Source organism: Scyliorhinus torazame, chromosome 4 (assembly GCF_047496885.1).
Source record: "Scyliorhinus torazame isolate Kashiwa2021f chromosome 4, sScyTor2.1, whole genome shotgun sequence".
Lineage (NCBI taxonomy): Eukaryota > Metazoa > Chordata > Chondrichthyes > Carcharhiniformes > Scyliorhinidae > Scyliorhinus > Scyliorhinus torazame.
The window spans coordinates 224,497,664-224,510,428 of NC_092710.1; the positions used below are offsets into that span (position 1 = coordinate 224,497,664).

At 41.6% G+C, this 12,765-nt stretch overlaps 1 protein-coding gene across 2 annotated transcripts; it reads right to left on the reverse strand.

Moving 5' to 3' along the window:
* Nucleotides 1-858: 858 nt before the first annotated feature.
* vgll2a (vestigial-like family member 2a) lies at nucleotides 859-12,539 on the reverse strand. Of its 2 annotated transcripts, none has more exons than XM_072499406.1 (4): nucleotides 12,124-12,539; nucleotides 11,123-11,411; nucleotides 9,208-9,681; nucleotides 859-2,141 (listed from the first exon to the last, which is right to left on the reverse strand). In XM_072499406.1, exons 1-4 carry the CDS (start codon nucleotides 12,202-12,204, stop codon nucleotides 2,098-2,100), a joined length of 888 nt encoding a protein of 295 aa, XP_072355507.1. In that variant the 5' UTR covers nucleotides 12,205-12,539; the 3' UTR covers nucleotides 859-2,097. The 2 variants fall into 2 exon arrangements, with proteins under 2 accessions (XP_072355507.1, XP_072355508.1); XM_072499407.1 differs by having other exon boundaries at nucleotides 859-1,994; nucleotides 12,124-12,534.
* Between the last annotated feature and the right edge of the window lie 226 nt (nucleotides 12,540-12,765).

The window sequence follows — 12,765 nt, forward strand, 5'->3', positions numbered from 1 at the left end:
ATATAGTGCCTCTACTCTGTTAGGCCGCAGCCATTGCTTCTCCCCTGTTCCAGAAATTAGAAAGTGTTGCAAATTACTCAGCTATTTCAGTAATATCCCAATGCGAGAGAAGGAAATGGAAGCATCGAAGATGGGTCCCTCTCTCTCTCTGCCTCTTTACTGTCCACAGTTAAAGGGGCGAAGTCCTGGAGCTGGGCTAGTTTGAAAAGTCGTGAGAGAGCAAGGGATCTAAGTAAATACCATGTCTGGGGCTATAAACATTTGGACAGGAGTGTGTGTGTGTGTGGAGGGGGGTTATAACGACGAGATTGTGAAGCTAAAACATCAAATTAATCCTCACCATTTTATACCCAAATACTGAGAGCTAGCAGACATATTCTAAACCTGCTGCCAAAACTGGCACACGTGGCGAGGAATAAGACTGCTGTAATGTGGGGAAAGTAAGGATGTTTCTGTTCCCCACAGTGAAATGAAATGAAAATCGCTTATTGTCACAAGTAGGCTTCAAATGAAGTTACTGTGGAAAGCCCCTAGTCGCCACATTCCGGCGCCTGTTCGGGGAGGCTGGCAAGGGGTGTTACCTCTGCTTAACCTCCCTGTTATAAAGTGGCAGCACTGGACACCTCGTCTCGCTGGAGTGCGGTCACTAACCCTCGCTCATTTCTGTCTGACACATCTCATTCTCAATTTATTGTCCATTAAACCGCTGGGATTGCAGCTCAAACAAAACAGCCGCAAATAACCAGTCACCGGGTACAGATCTTGCAATGCACGACTTTTGATTGTGAACCCCAAACCAACTTACTACCTTCCTCCTCAAATGACAGCAACCGTTCAGAATGCAACTCCCGGCTTCAATTCACTTTCCCAAACAGCAAAGTTTAATGAATGAACAAACATTGAAATAAACTGAACAAATATTCACATTAAAAAAAACGAGCGTCGCCTTGTCAAAAGAGTAAAATTTTATACAATCTATTTTTACAGAGGTACTTTTTAAAACTACTTTTACTTCCATTCAGCGGTTCTTTTCTGACAGTTACAAAACAGCTAAAAACGGCAACAGCAAAAAAAACACACAGAATTCATCAACTGGAGGTCATCTGTCACAAAAATGCTGCTGTAAACTGAAACTGGTACCCCGCCCCCCCTCCCCTTGCCCCCGGCCACGCTTTCCTTTGCTTCTTGTGGAGACCATTTCTTCCCACTGCTTAGCTCTCTCCCTTTCAGCATTGTCCACTTGTGTCAGCTCCCACACTCAGTGCGGAACCCTCTCACTGGGAGGCCAGCAGTTTGCACAGTTGTCCCAAACAGCTGCTCCCCTTCGAGCGGGGGGAGGCCGTGTGTGCAAGGATCCCATTCAAACGTGTCCATTTAAATGGGTTCTTTAATCGCCGAGTCACGTTGAGGAGAGAAAACAATGCCAGTCCCTCCCAGGACTAATCCACCAGTCCGCGTGGTGCTGCATTCTTAACTGTTTTCGGCCTTTGGGGTGAACTTACCATCTCTTCCCCACCTTTAGTGCTTCTCTCACTATAAGCATTGAAACAAAATCTCCGAGCATTTTATTAATGAACCCCCTCCCCCCCATTCCCCCCCCCAACCCGGACAGCTCGTCCTCTTTAGAAACGCTCAGGCTGCCGATTTCTTGAAACCCCCCTGACACGTCCATTGGATCGAAGCAGAATTTGGTTCAGAGATGTGTGTGTTTGTGTGTGTGCGTTTTCAAAAAGAACGATTGCATTTCTGAAAGTTTGTTCAAATCCACCCGCTTCCAAAAGCGCTCCTTCTCACAATGTTCCTCAGAGGTTCAAGGTGTGGCCTTTCAAAGGTCGCTGTCACGTCTTTAAGCTTCGACCAGTCTTGCCCACCGACTGTTCGAGAAGTTTGTAGTTTGAAAAACAATTGTTTTTAATTTTGTTTTTGATTGAAGCGTTTTGCTGTGTAAAAACATTCAGCTTAACAGGGTCCACCACATAGGGAGTAACGGCGAGCTGAAACCGAGATCAAAATCTGTTATACACTGTACAATAGAAGAAGGGAAACGTTTCAGGTAGAAAATACAGGGGGAGCCGAGCGAGGTAGGTGCTGAGTGCTCTAAAACCAGTAAAGATCCTTGTTTTTTTCCTGGTGCGCCAGACCTGGGAATGTAAAAAAAAAAGGCAAAAGAAGTGGAAAAGGATGTATGAGCAGAACAGGGACAGAGATATAGAACCAGAGCTGTGCTCTGAAGGTCAGAACAAATAAAGCATTGAAATAGTAAGATAGAGAGAAACTTCACCCAACTGCGCATAAATCATTCAAATCAAATCAGATACGCACCAGCCCCTAGAGGAACAGAACATCTTCTTAACGGTCATGGGAATAGCCCAGTTTATTACTGCCGGTTACAAGCGTTAATAATAATAATTGTTATTGTCACAAGTAGGTTTACATTAACACTGCAATGAAATTACTGTGAAAAGCCCCTAGTCGCCACATTCCGACGTCTGTCCGGGTACAGAGTGTGAATTCAGAATGTCCAAATTGCCTAACAGGATGTCTTTCGGGACTTGTGGGAGCACCCGGAGGAAACCCACGCAGACATGGTGAGAACGTGCAGATTCCGCACAGACAGTGACCCAAGCTGGGAATCGAACCTGGGGCCGGGAATTGAACCTGGACCCTGGCGCTGTGAAGCCACAGTGCTAAACACTGTGCTACAGTGTTCCTCTGTTTCAAGTCTAATAGAGCTGTGTTCGTCGGGAAATACACATCAACAACAGATTTATTTAGCGAGTTTAATGGAATGAAGCGTCGCGAGGCGAGTTGATAGCTTTTTCCACCCTGTGATAATTTGAACATTTCGACGTGTCTAAAATGACCCCCATTGCCTGGAGTTTAGATTAATAGTTGAACACGCCTGTAAAAGAATGCCTGCTGGAAACGATTAACATGTATCCCAGTGGTATCAAAGCTCATTCCTACTGGAATTGACACAGGTATTAAGATAGATTAGATATCTAGCTATGCTGAAAATGCTGTAAACGTGTCCAAGCATTTGGTGCATCTTTTTCTCCGACAGCACCGACAGCGCCGCTCTCGGCATGCGCTGTACTTAGTGCTGTAAAAAACTTGCCTCTTGTAATACACCTGCTGAAGAACGTTACTGTGTTCACAGCGGCTTCCATTCTTCTAGTAAATTAATTGCCTTAAACAATAGTGCGAGGATGGACTATACTGCGAGACACAAGCGACTGCTGCATACTCAACAACATTGCTGCCTTTCTCTAATTCAGTACATTTCAAAATGTAACATCATCTCAATCATTGGTGCGATTTGATATTGATAACCTGACGGGCCGAAAAGTGAAATTCTTTTCTCGAACAGCGAAATCGCCGCTGTCGGAAAAAAGGTCTGCAATTCCTCTTACTTAAGTAATTCCGATTGCAAATTTAAACTTCTTTAGGCGGCTTCAACAGATGATTGTGCAACCAATGCAATGCAAGTGTAGGTGCAGAGCTCGATTCATTCAATCGGGACAGTTCATTTTAAAAGCTCCACTCGCCCCTATTTCTGCTTTACTTTCTGACTTCGATATTTTCCAATCAATCTGCTCTTCTTAAATGTGTCGATTGCTAGAACTAGGTAACAAGGTTTCCGCGGCGTCTATTTTTTCCATTTATCGAAACATTTCCCCCGACAATTTACAGTTCGAGTCTGTCAATCGCAGAAAGCTGAGACAATTGTCAATAATGCATATTAATGCATGGGGATACTTAGTGCATTTGTGAAGTCTAATAGGGCTGCATTGGTGTGGAAATACACATACGTGCACTTATGTGTATGCAATCTATACGCAGACAATGTAATTCAGCCCACACCATTGTAGCTGTACATCTGTGGTTTCATTTTGTAGAGTGGAATCATATCGGGCAAGTATATACCTGGAACAGAGCTATTTAATTGGCCGTAGATAGATTGGGACCTGCCATCAAATTGCAAGTCGTGGGAAATGTGAACAAGTTACAGACATCTGATACCTAACGTTGGGACCGAATAGCAGTGTGTTAATCCGCCTCCTCCTTCAGGTACGCTGTTCTAAGAAATGAAAAGAAAATTACTTATTGTCACAAGTAGGCTTCAAATGAAGTTACTGTGAAAAGCCCCTAGTCACCACATTCGGGTGCCTGTTCGGGGAGGCTGGCACGGGAATTGAACCGTGCTGCTGGCCTGCCTTGGACTGCTTTCAAAGCCAGCGATTTAGCCCAGTGTGCTAAACAGCCCAGATGTTGGACTTCAATTGGATTGGCCCATGGTTATGCTCCGCAAAGTGCTGCAGTGGTTTACCATTGCCTTCTGCATTATGGCTGATCAGGAAACTCTCCCGCTCTCACTGCCGACCACCAGGCATAGTGGAAGGATTTACAGGTTGATAATCAACCTATTTTTTATTCGTTCAGGGGATGTGGACTCTGTTGGCCAGGCCAGCATCGGTTGCCCATCCCGAATTTTCCTCGAATTGGGTGGTTTGCCCAGTCATTTCTGAAGGTATTAAAGAGCCAAATACTTTGCTGTGGGTCGGAAGTCATATGTAGGCCAGACCAGGCAAGACAAGGATGGCAGATTTCCTTCCCCAAAGTACATCAGTGAACCACTAATTTGGCCACATTACACAGGCAGCTTCTGTGGCTATCAAGTCATGAAGTGGGACTGGAAACTGACGTTCCTCCAAAGTTCACACTGCTCCCACAAGACTTCCCACTGTGTATTATTACACTAGATTTTCACATGAGGCTTGGGCTTGAATCCAGTCTAGGCTAATTGGACACATATCTTCTTTCCATGTCAACTGCCAAATTCTACATAAAATAACTTCAATATGTGGCCATGACATAATTCCCAAATAACTTAGTGGCATGCGCTATTCATACTTTGGCACAAAATATCATGCTAAGGCCTTAGAATGACCGGTGTGTATCAGGAGGCACTCTGAGATTGGGATTAAGGAACACCATTGGGCCAAAAAAATTAGAGCATCTAACCTGTGCTTTAGCTGACGTTGGAATATCTGAGGCTGACACTGGCTGCAGGCAGTAAAAACTTTTGCTCGTAGCAATAGCATACATTTAAAATGATTGAACGTTAGCTTTAAAAATAATTCCATTTAAAATCATTAAATCTAGGTTTGAATTTAAGCCAATTAAATGTGGTAAGGTGCTATGAACCATCTAAGGATGCTGTTCAACTGTATTGCACTGAATATGCACTTATATTACCCAGATGTGAAGTTGTTTTAAGTGTGCATCATTGTGAAAGTTGCAATATTAGTTAGGAGTTGGTTTGAACCCACATGCACATTAAAGCCGCAGGTATGGGACTAGCTTTAGAAATTGCTTGGTCGAATATGGATCCGGCCCTGCATTAGCCATATTAAAAATGTCCTTTGCTTCCCTTGACATCATTATGGACTCACTTTAAATGTTTTTGTTAATGTTAAGAAAAACTGGACATCTCTGATCATTGAGATATTCCTGTTCCTTCTCAAAATTTAAAAATTAGGCTCTGGTTGAGCAGAGCCTGTAAGCTTCCAACACTTAGATGCACAGACCTTCTTTCCATTAGCTTTAATGTTAGGTGCAGCTGGAAGTACAAGATTAAACTAGAGGGCATATGTTCAACTTTAGTGTTCTAACACAGATTTTGTATACAAGAACTGTAAATAAGAAATTTGAAAACATACACGATTTATGGGCCCAAATTCCTGACATGTACTTCTGGCACACAAAGCTAAAATTGGTCACTAAGTGTTTAGTGATACAAAATGTAAAGGTGGTCCTAATGATTTCAGTACAATGACATAATAAAATAGACAATTATTCCAAATATCTGGCAATAATGTAAAGTATTTGCCTCGAGGTAATAATGATGGTCCATTGTATAAGATCAGGTTTTTCTCCAACCAAGCTAATTCATTAAGATTCTACATATGGTCTGTCATTTAAGAAAGTAAAAATTTGATCAGAGCAAAGATAATCCAAGTTTATTGGAAAGTCAGTGAAAGCCTATCACTTTAATTACCTGGATCACGGTATACACTACACAATTTTGTTAAATCAAAGCTTCATGATCTGATTAGCACACAACCTTGCTTTTCTTGCTCATGGCACACTGCTTTTATATTTTCAGACTAAACAATATGATATCGATCAGCACAATTTTGAAGGATGAACAGTTCATCTCTCAAGGTTTTATCGTTCTTTCCTTTACTGGCAACCTTTCTTCTACAAATCAACACTTTTAAGTCACAGGTTTTCAATAACACACTTTTTAGCAACTAATACTAGCAAGGATTTCTTTACATTGTGACACGAATTGCAGTTTGCAAAGAGACTTTAAATAGCACAAACAATACTGAACATTATTGTTCCTGACACCATCCAAGTTGATCTTCATTTATAAATCTAGTAGGAAAAGTAAAGGTTGCCACAATTGCATAAATATTTGCGACCCATGCCTCTACTAATACAAAACCTTGCAACTCTTTGTTAAATTTATTTGAATCAAGACCAAAGGTCCCTTTTCAGATTATTTCAGCCTCACCAATAAAGGCTGTCTATGATCATGAATGTGTAGCCTCCCTTAATCAGTTAATACCAGAGACCCATACATGAATATAGTTGCCTGGCCTATTTTTCCAAATCTAGATTTGATTTACTTCTGAAGAAGTCCATTTTAATTACCGCGTAACGAGCTTACTTCTCTGAAGAAGAGTCATACAGACTCGAAACGTTAACTCTGTGTCTCTCTCCACAGATGCTGTTAGACCGACTGTATTTTTTCCAGCATTTTCGGTTTTATTTTACTGCTCTTAAATGTAGCTTTTCAGTCTATACCCTGATGGGATGATTTACTACGAATGCAAAATCAATGTTTAATTGTTTCGCAACAGACACACTCTTAGACTATAATACAGACTTGGAATGTTTGAACAATGTGTTATTTCACAAATTCCTAATACTGGAGTTCACATGAAGGGATTTAAAATGCATCCAATATCATATAGTATCACTTTCACCTTCAGCTGATATCCATATTAAGGATGTAAACAATAAAAGCAGAATAAAAGAAAATGTCAAAATATATATTAAATGACAATACATGTCTGGTATGTGAACATAAAATAGTAATGATGTGGAGATGCTGACATTGGACTGGGGTGAGCACAGTAAGAGGCCTTACAACACCAGATTAAAGTCCAACAGGTTTGTTTCAAATTACAATAAAATAATAATGTTATCAGGGCAGTCAGATGATGAATAAATCTTTATATCAAATGAAGTGTAAACCTTTAATTCTATTTAATTGTTGAAATGCTTTGATGGGGTTGCTGTACTGTATTCTGCACAAATATTAATATTGTAAAACAATGTATTATATTTAATTAAAATCCATTTTGTCAACTTATCCCATAACTCGCAACCTATGCTATGGAATATCCCCTTGATGTTACACAGAGTTCCTTAGCAAATGTTAATGATCATAATAATGGAGGGTCTGACAGCCAGCCTCCAGTAGAAGCTCAGAAAATTAATTAAGTAAGATCTCAATGATCTTGGTCATCCTAAATGGCAAATTAACTGTCCTACACAATTTTCATCCTCAGTTCAGCCTTGTTAATTTATTCTTAACCTATTCTTTCATTAGCATAAGACCTCAAAAATGTACAGGTCTTTACCCTTTGCAATTGTCTGCTTGTAAGCTTCAGGCATTTAAAACACTACCTTAGTCACCAAATCAGTGTAATTTCTGATTCACCTCTTTTGTTTTGCAGTGAAACTAAAACTGTAGTTTGTAAGCTGCTCAATGTTTTGGGCCAAATCTAGATGGTAGTGGACTATCTGGGTTCAAAGCAATGTAAGCCACTTTGACTTTTCCCCTTTATGAACAATGCGGCTGAGTAATATTTCCAAAATATATTACAGAACAACCTCACTGAATGTTTTATAGCCTGGAGCCAGCAGCTGGCCAGGAGCACTTGTGGCCTACAGGAGGATGCTGCCATCATAGAGGATATATAATAGTTTGCAATAGAGTCCTGGCAATTGTTTTACTTTTCTCTTCAAAGGTGCTGACTCATGTTGGACTATAATTTCCTAGGTTCCAACCATTCTTTCATTCCTGCCAAAACATTTGCCATGTCTGAACTCAGACAATAAATTTAAGTGAGCTACTTCATTATAAGACACACTGCATTTGTATCAAATGCTAGTTTCATCTCACAAATTGAGCTCTGTGTCTTTCAGCAGGGATCACTTGATTGGTCTCTACCCGAGGGCTCTGAGGCTAGTCTTGGCACCCCACAAGCACCTTGGCTGAATTTAACTTTGAAATCTGAGGCGGGTAAATCATCTTTGATCTCCCCAAAACCTGTCTACCATACACAAGATACAAATCAGGAGTGCAATGGAGAACTCTCCACTTGCCTGGATGAGTGCAGCTCCAAAACACCCCAGAAGCTCAACACCATCCAGGACAAAGCAGTCTGCTTGACTGGCACCTCATCCGTCATCTTAAGCATTCAATCTCTTCACCACCAGCAACCATATACAAGATACACTGGAGAAACTCACCAAGGCTCATTCAACAGGACTTTCTGAACCCACAGCCTCTACCATCCAGAAGGATAAGGGCAGCCAATACATGGGAACACCACCACCTGAAAGTTCCCTTTCAAAGTCACACACCATCCTGACTTGGAATGATATTGCCATTCCTACACTGTCGCTGGATCACAAATCCTGGAACTCCCTCCCGAACAGCACTGTGGGGGTACCTACACCAGTTAGAATGCAGCAGTTTTAGAAGGCGGTTTTGGGCCACCTTCTCAAGAGAAATTTGAAATGTGCAACAAATACCAGCCTTGCCAACAATGTCCATTCCATGAATGAATAAACAATATAGGCATTGAACTTAAGCCTTTTCTGATCTGTACAGCTTGACTCTGCACTGGGTGGTGTATCTGCAAATAGAATCATTGCAGATTATTTCATCTTTATTGAACTCACCAGGGAGTGACCATTTTCCTCTGCAACAGTGTGTACTTCATAAGTACTTCTCTCACCTGATACAGCTTTATTTAACTTTTACAGACAACAAACAATTTCAGCTTTTGAAACCTTTTCCATTTCTTGATTTCTGCATGCACTCTCTTTGGAAGTATTTACCTGCATCCACATTGAAGTTGAGGGTTTGGCTCATGTCACTGGTGGGCCCTGTGAAAGCCCCTGTGGTCCATGCGGAGGCAGTGTCACTCTTGTTCAGATCACACTGGGGTGTAGGGACAGGAGGAAGCCGATGTGGCCTCACTGATGGCACTAACAGTGAACTGTAGCGTGGGTCAAAAGATGTACCCATCCCGTATACATCATGCATGCTGGGCCGTGTGTAGACAGAGCTCTGTGTATTGATGGCACTGCCCAATGAGTAATGATGGTGGTGCCAGGGCTCAGGAGCTCCTTGGTGTAGATGGGTGTGCAGAGTGGCACTTGAATATGGGTCAGCTCCAAAGGGCAGCTCAGTGGGAGCTCCAGCCAGGGCATTGCCGAGACTGCTACTTAGGCTTGCTGACATGGAGGGTTGATAAGCACTGTTCCAGAAAGAAGGAGGAAAACTCCGTTGGTTCATTGGGAAGGCTCCCTCTGGAAATAAAGAAGAAAAAATGGAATTATCAACAACCGTGATGTACATTCCACTGGTCCAGAAACTTCAATTAAAATCATTAAAAAAACAAACTATGTACATTCCCACAATAAAACAATTAGAATAACAGATTCCACATTACTTTGAGCATATAATGTATTGTAAAACAATCACAATTATTTTCCCTGCCCCCTTAACTTGATGGAAAGACTCCATTGATAACATAAAGATAATCTCTTTCGGCAACTAAATTTCAAAATAACACTTTTCTACTTGGCAAATTACCCTTCGCATTTTTAAAAAAGAAATGTTTTGCGTTTGAACCGATCGTACTTCATTGGAGACAGTTGCATCAAAACACGTTACAAAAACTAGTTATAGTGAAATCGAAGTATTCTGTGACTTTCCGATAACGAGGTCAAATTTATTTTAGAGATACTGTGCACTGAAGAGGTACTTAATAATGGAACGCACTTGAGAAATTAAAACTCCAAAGAATGTCCTTACAGTATTTTCAATTTCAAACTTTAGAATTGGTAAGTATCTTTGGTTACCTGAATGTTGAGAATAACTTCAGGCGACTGTCACGAAGAGCTCAAGTTTCAGTTGCAAACCGAATCAGCTTAGCGTGAGAGCATTATGCACAAATGGGAGCTCAAAACCCAAACTTTAACAATATGCGTTGATTCCAATTAAAAAGTACACAATGGCGCAACTCGCGTTCAGTTTGCCGACACCCTTTTGGTGCAAATGGGGCTGTGTTGCAATCTGCAGGAAGTGGGCTGAAGTTGCACAGAATTTAGTGAAACTGTAATTGAAGATGTGCCCGAAGCCATCATTCCACTGCACCAACACCAGACAAGTCAAATGGCAGAAATGAACCAAAAATGGAGAATTTCGGTAATTTGTAAAAATAAACAATGCAATTTCCATTCAATCTAACAGAGCAATCTAATTGGGTGAAACACATGGAATGAAATCAATCATGGATCTGCCGCTGTGATTTACAACCAAGATAACCGGTGTCTACTGGCCAAGCCGTCCTCACGCTTGTTACTGTCAAGAGCTCACTTGCGATTGCCCCATTTTTAATTTGTAAGCAGCGGATCTAAGACACGATTAATGAAAAGACGAAATAGATCTCGCTGTGTTTAGGCTGCATTCTGAAATCTGTTAACATTCCTACCCAATCTAACATCTAACTCGGTGCGCACTATTATTAATGTTTATTGGTGCGAACATTAGGTGTAATTTTCAACTAGAACAAGACATTCCAAGCGTCCCGCAAAAGTCCCTCAATTTGACACCAAATTTCAGTAATTCTACTGATCACTAATCTAGTAATTGAAACTTATGCTTTGGAAGATTTGGGGGGGAGGGGAGTGTACCAGTGCCCGTGCCCGGATATCGGCCGCTGACTGCCGCTTTCACTGAACCCACCTCTCCAAGAACTGGCGCTGCCTCTTGAAGGTTTGGAGCCGCTGCTGGCGGGAGAGTAACTGCTGGGCTGGCTCAGTGCCCTTGTAAAATGTTCATCAACAACACTGCTAATGTCACCCTGGAAGTAAGTGAACAGGACGCATCGGGAGCTGAGATATTCCGCTTCGGGTGGACGCTCTTTTTCACTGCGCGATTCTTCCTCTTTGATCGCAGATCCGTGCACAGAAAATGACCCGCTGATGTTTGTGCTGTCCGCCGCTTCTTGCATTTTCGAGTAAAAAGCTAGTTTCTGCAAAATAAGGGGGAAAGCCATGTTCACAGCGCTGTGTGGAGCCACTTAGCACCCAGTGAGTCATCAATGTCTAAATCTAAAGCTTCGACCCTATAGTTTGGAACTTGCAATGAATGAGAATTGTTCCTCATTGATTTCCTTCAAATCCACACTAGTGCTTAAAAAGTACAAGTAACAGGGCATGTCTAGTTGGGTCACAGTAATTATCGATGGCTTTATTTTTAATTAGTAACAAAAACAACGTGTAGAGGGTTATGGAATTCCCAGGAGAGTTGGTAGTGTTGTCAAAATGAGTGCCACAGGACTATATCACTATTACAACGGCAAATAACGGTAGTTTAAATACACGCAGTTTCCAGAGTTGGGTATTGGCCGGTAGTCATGAGAAGGGGTACAGACTGTCCCCCTGCTTAAAACAAACACTGCTGTAAATGTTGGTGCAACTTTATCAGGTTCTGGGAAAGCAGGTCCACTAACGGCACAGCAGTTAGAATTTCATAATGTATTTCCAGAAAAGGCATGCCTATATTCCCAGAAAAAAACATTAGACTAACTAATGTCCAGAGGGAGTGTTCGAAATTTTAAAAGAAATTCATTTTAGTGTTTCGTATAAACTGCTAATTTGAATCAAATGAATGAATTATTGGAATAATATGTAAATAGTATCTACCAAATGATTGATTATTTCCCGCCGACTTTCTAAACTTACCTGATGGTGGTAAGGACTGTAAGTTGCTGTAAAATAAGGCTGGGGACCATACACTTGGTACATAACATCCAGACAGCTCATGGCGAAGGCTGGATTTATCAACAGGGTTCAGGCGAGGTAGAAAGCAGACGATGCTTCATGGGTGATCGTGTCCAATGTAGGCGAACATCGCTGCCCCGGGTGAGAAGCGGAGCTCTGTTGCCGCAGCGGTGTCTCTTGGCCTCTCCCTCTCTCTGTCCCCGATCGGACTCCAATGCAAAAAGCAACACCAAACATTTAAAGCGGACGCCAGAGAGAGTGGCGACGTCAGCGCGCGCCTGTCCGAGGCGACCCCCAATGTATGGAGCAGTGTTCAGGCTCTGAGAGAGAGAGGAGAGTGATTCACTGCTAAAGCACAGCAAATATGGATAAACAGCCAAGTAGCATCATGTCCCCTTCACACCTCGTAGTGAACCGTCATTCTTTTTACATCAGTTAAGTAATTAAAAGCAACATGATGCATCAGAAAAAAAAGTTTATCTTTTACATTTTCATTCGGTGTGTTAATTTTAATATGTATTAAGATTAAGTTCTTGCAACGAGCGAAATAAAATGTACTTTCTCGGGTATATGAAATTATTTAATTATCAACTTCAATCAAAA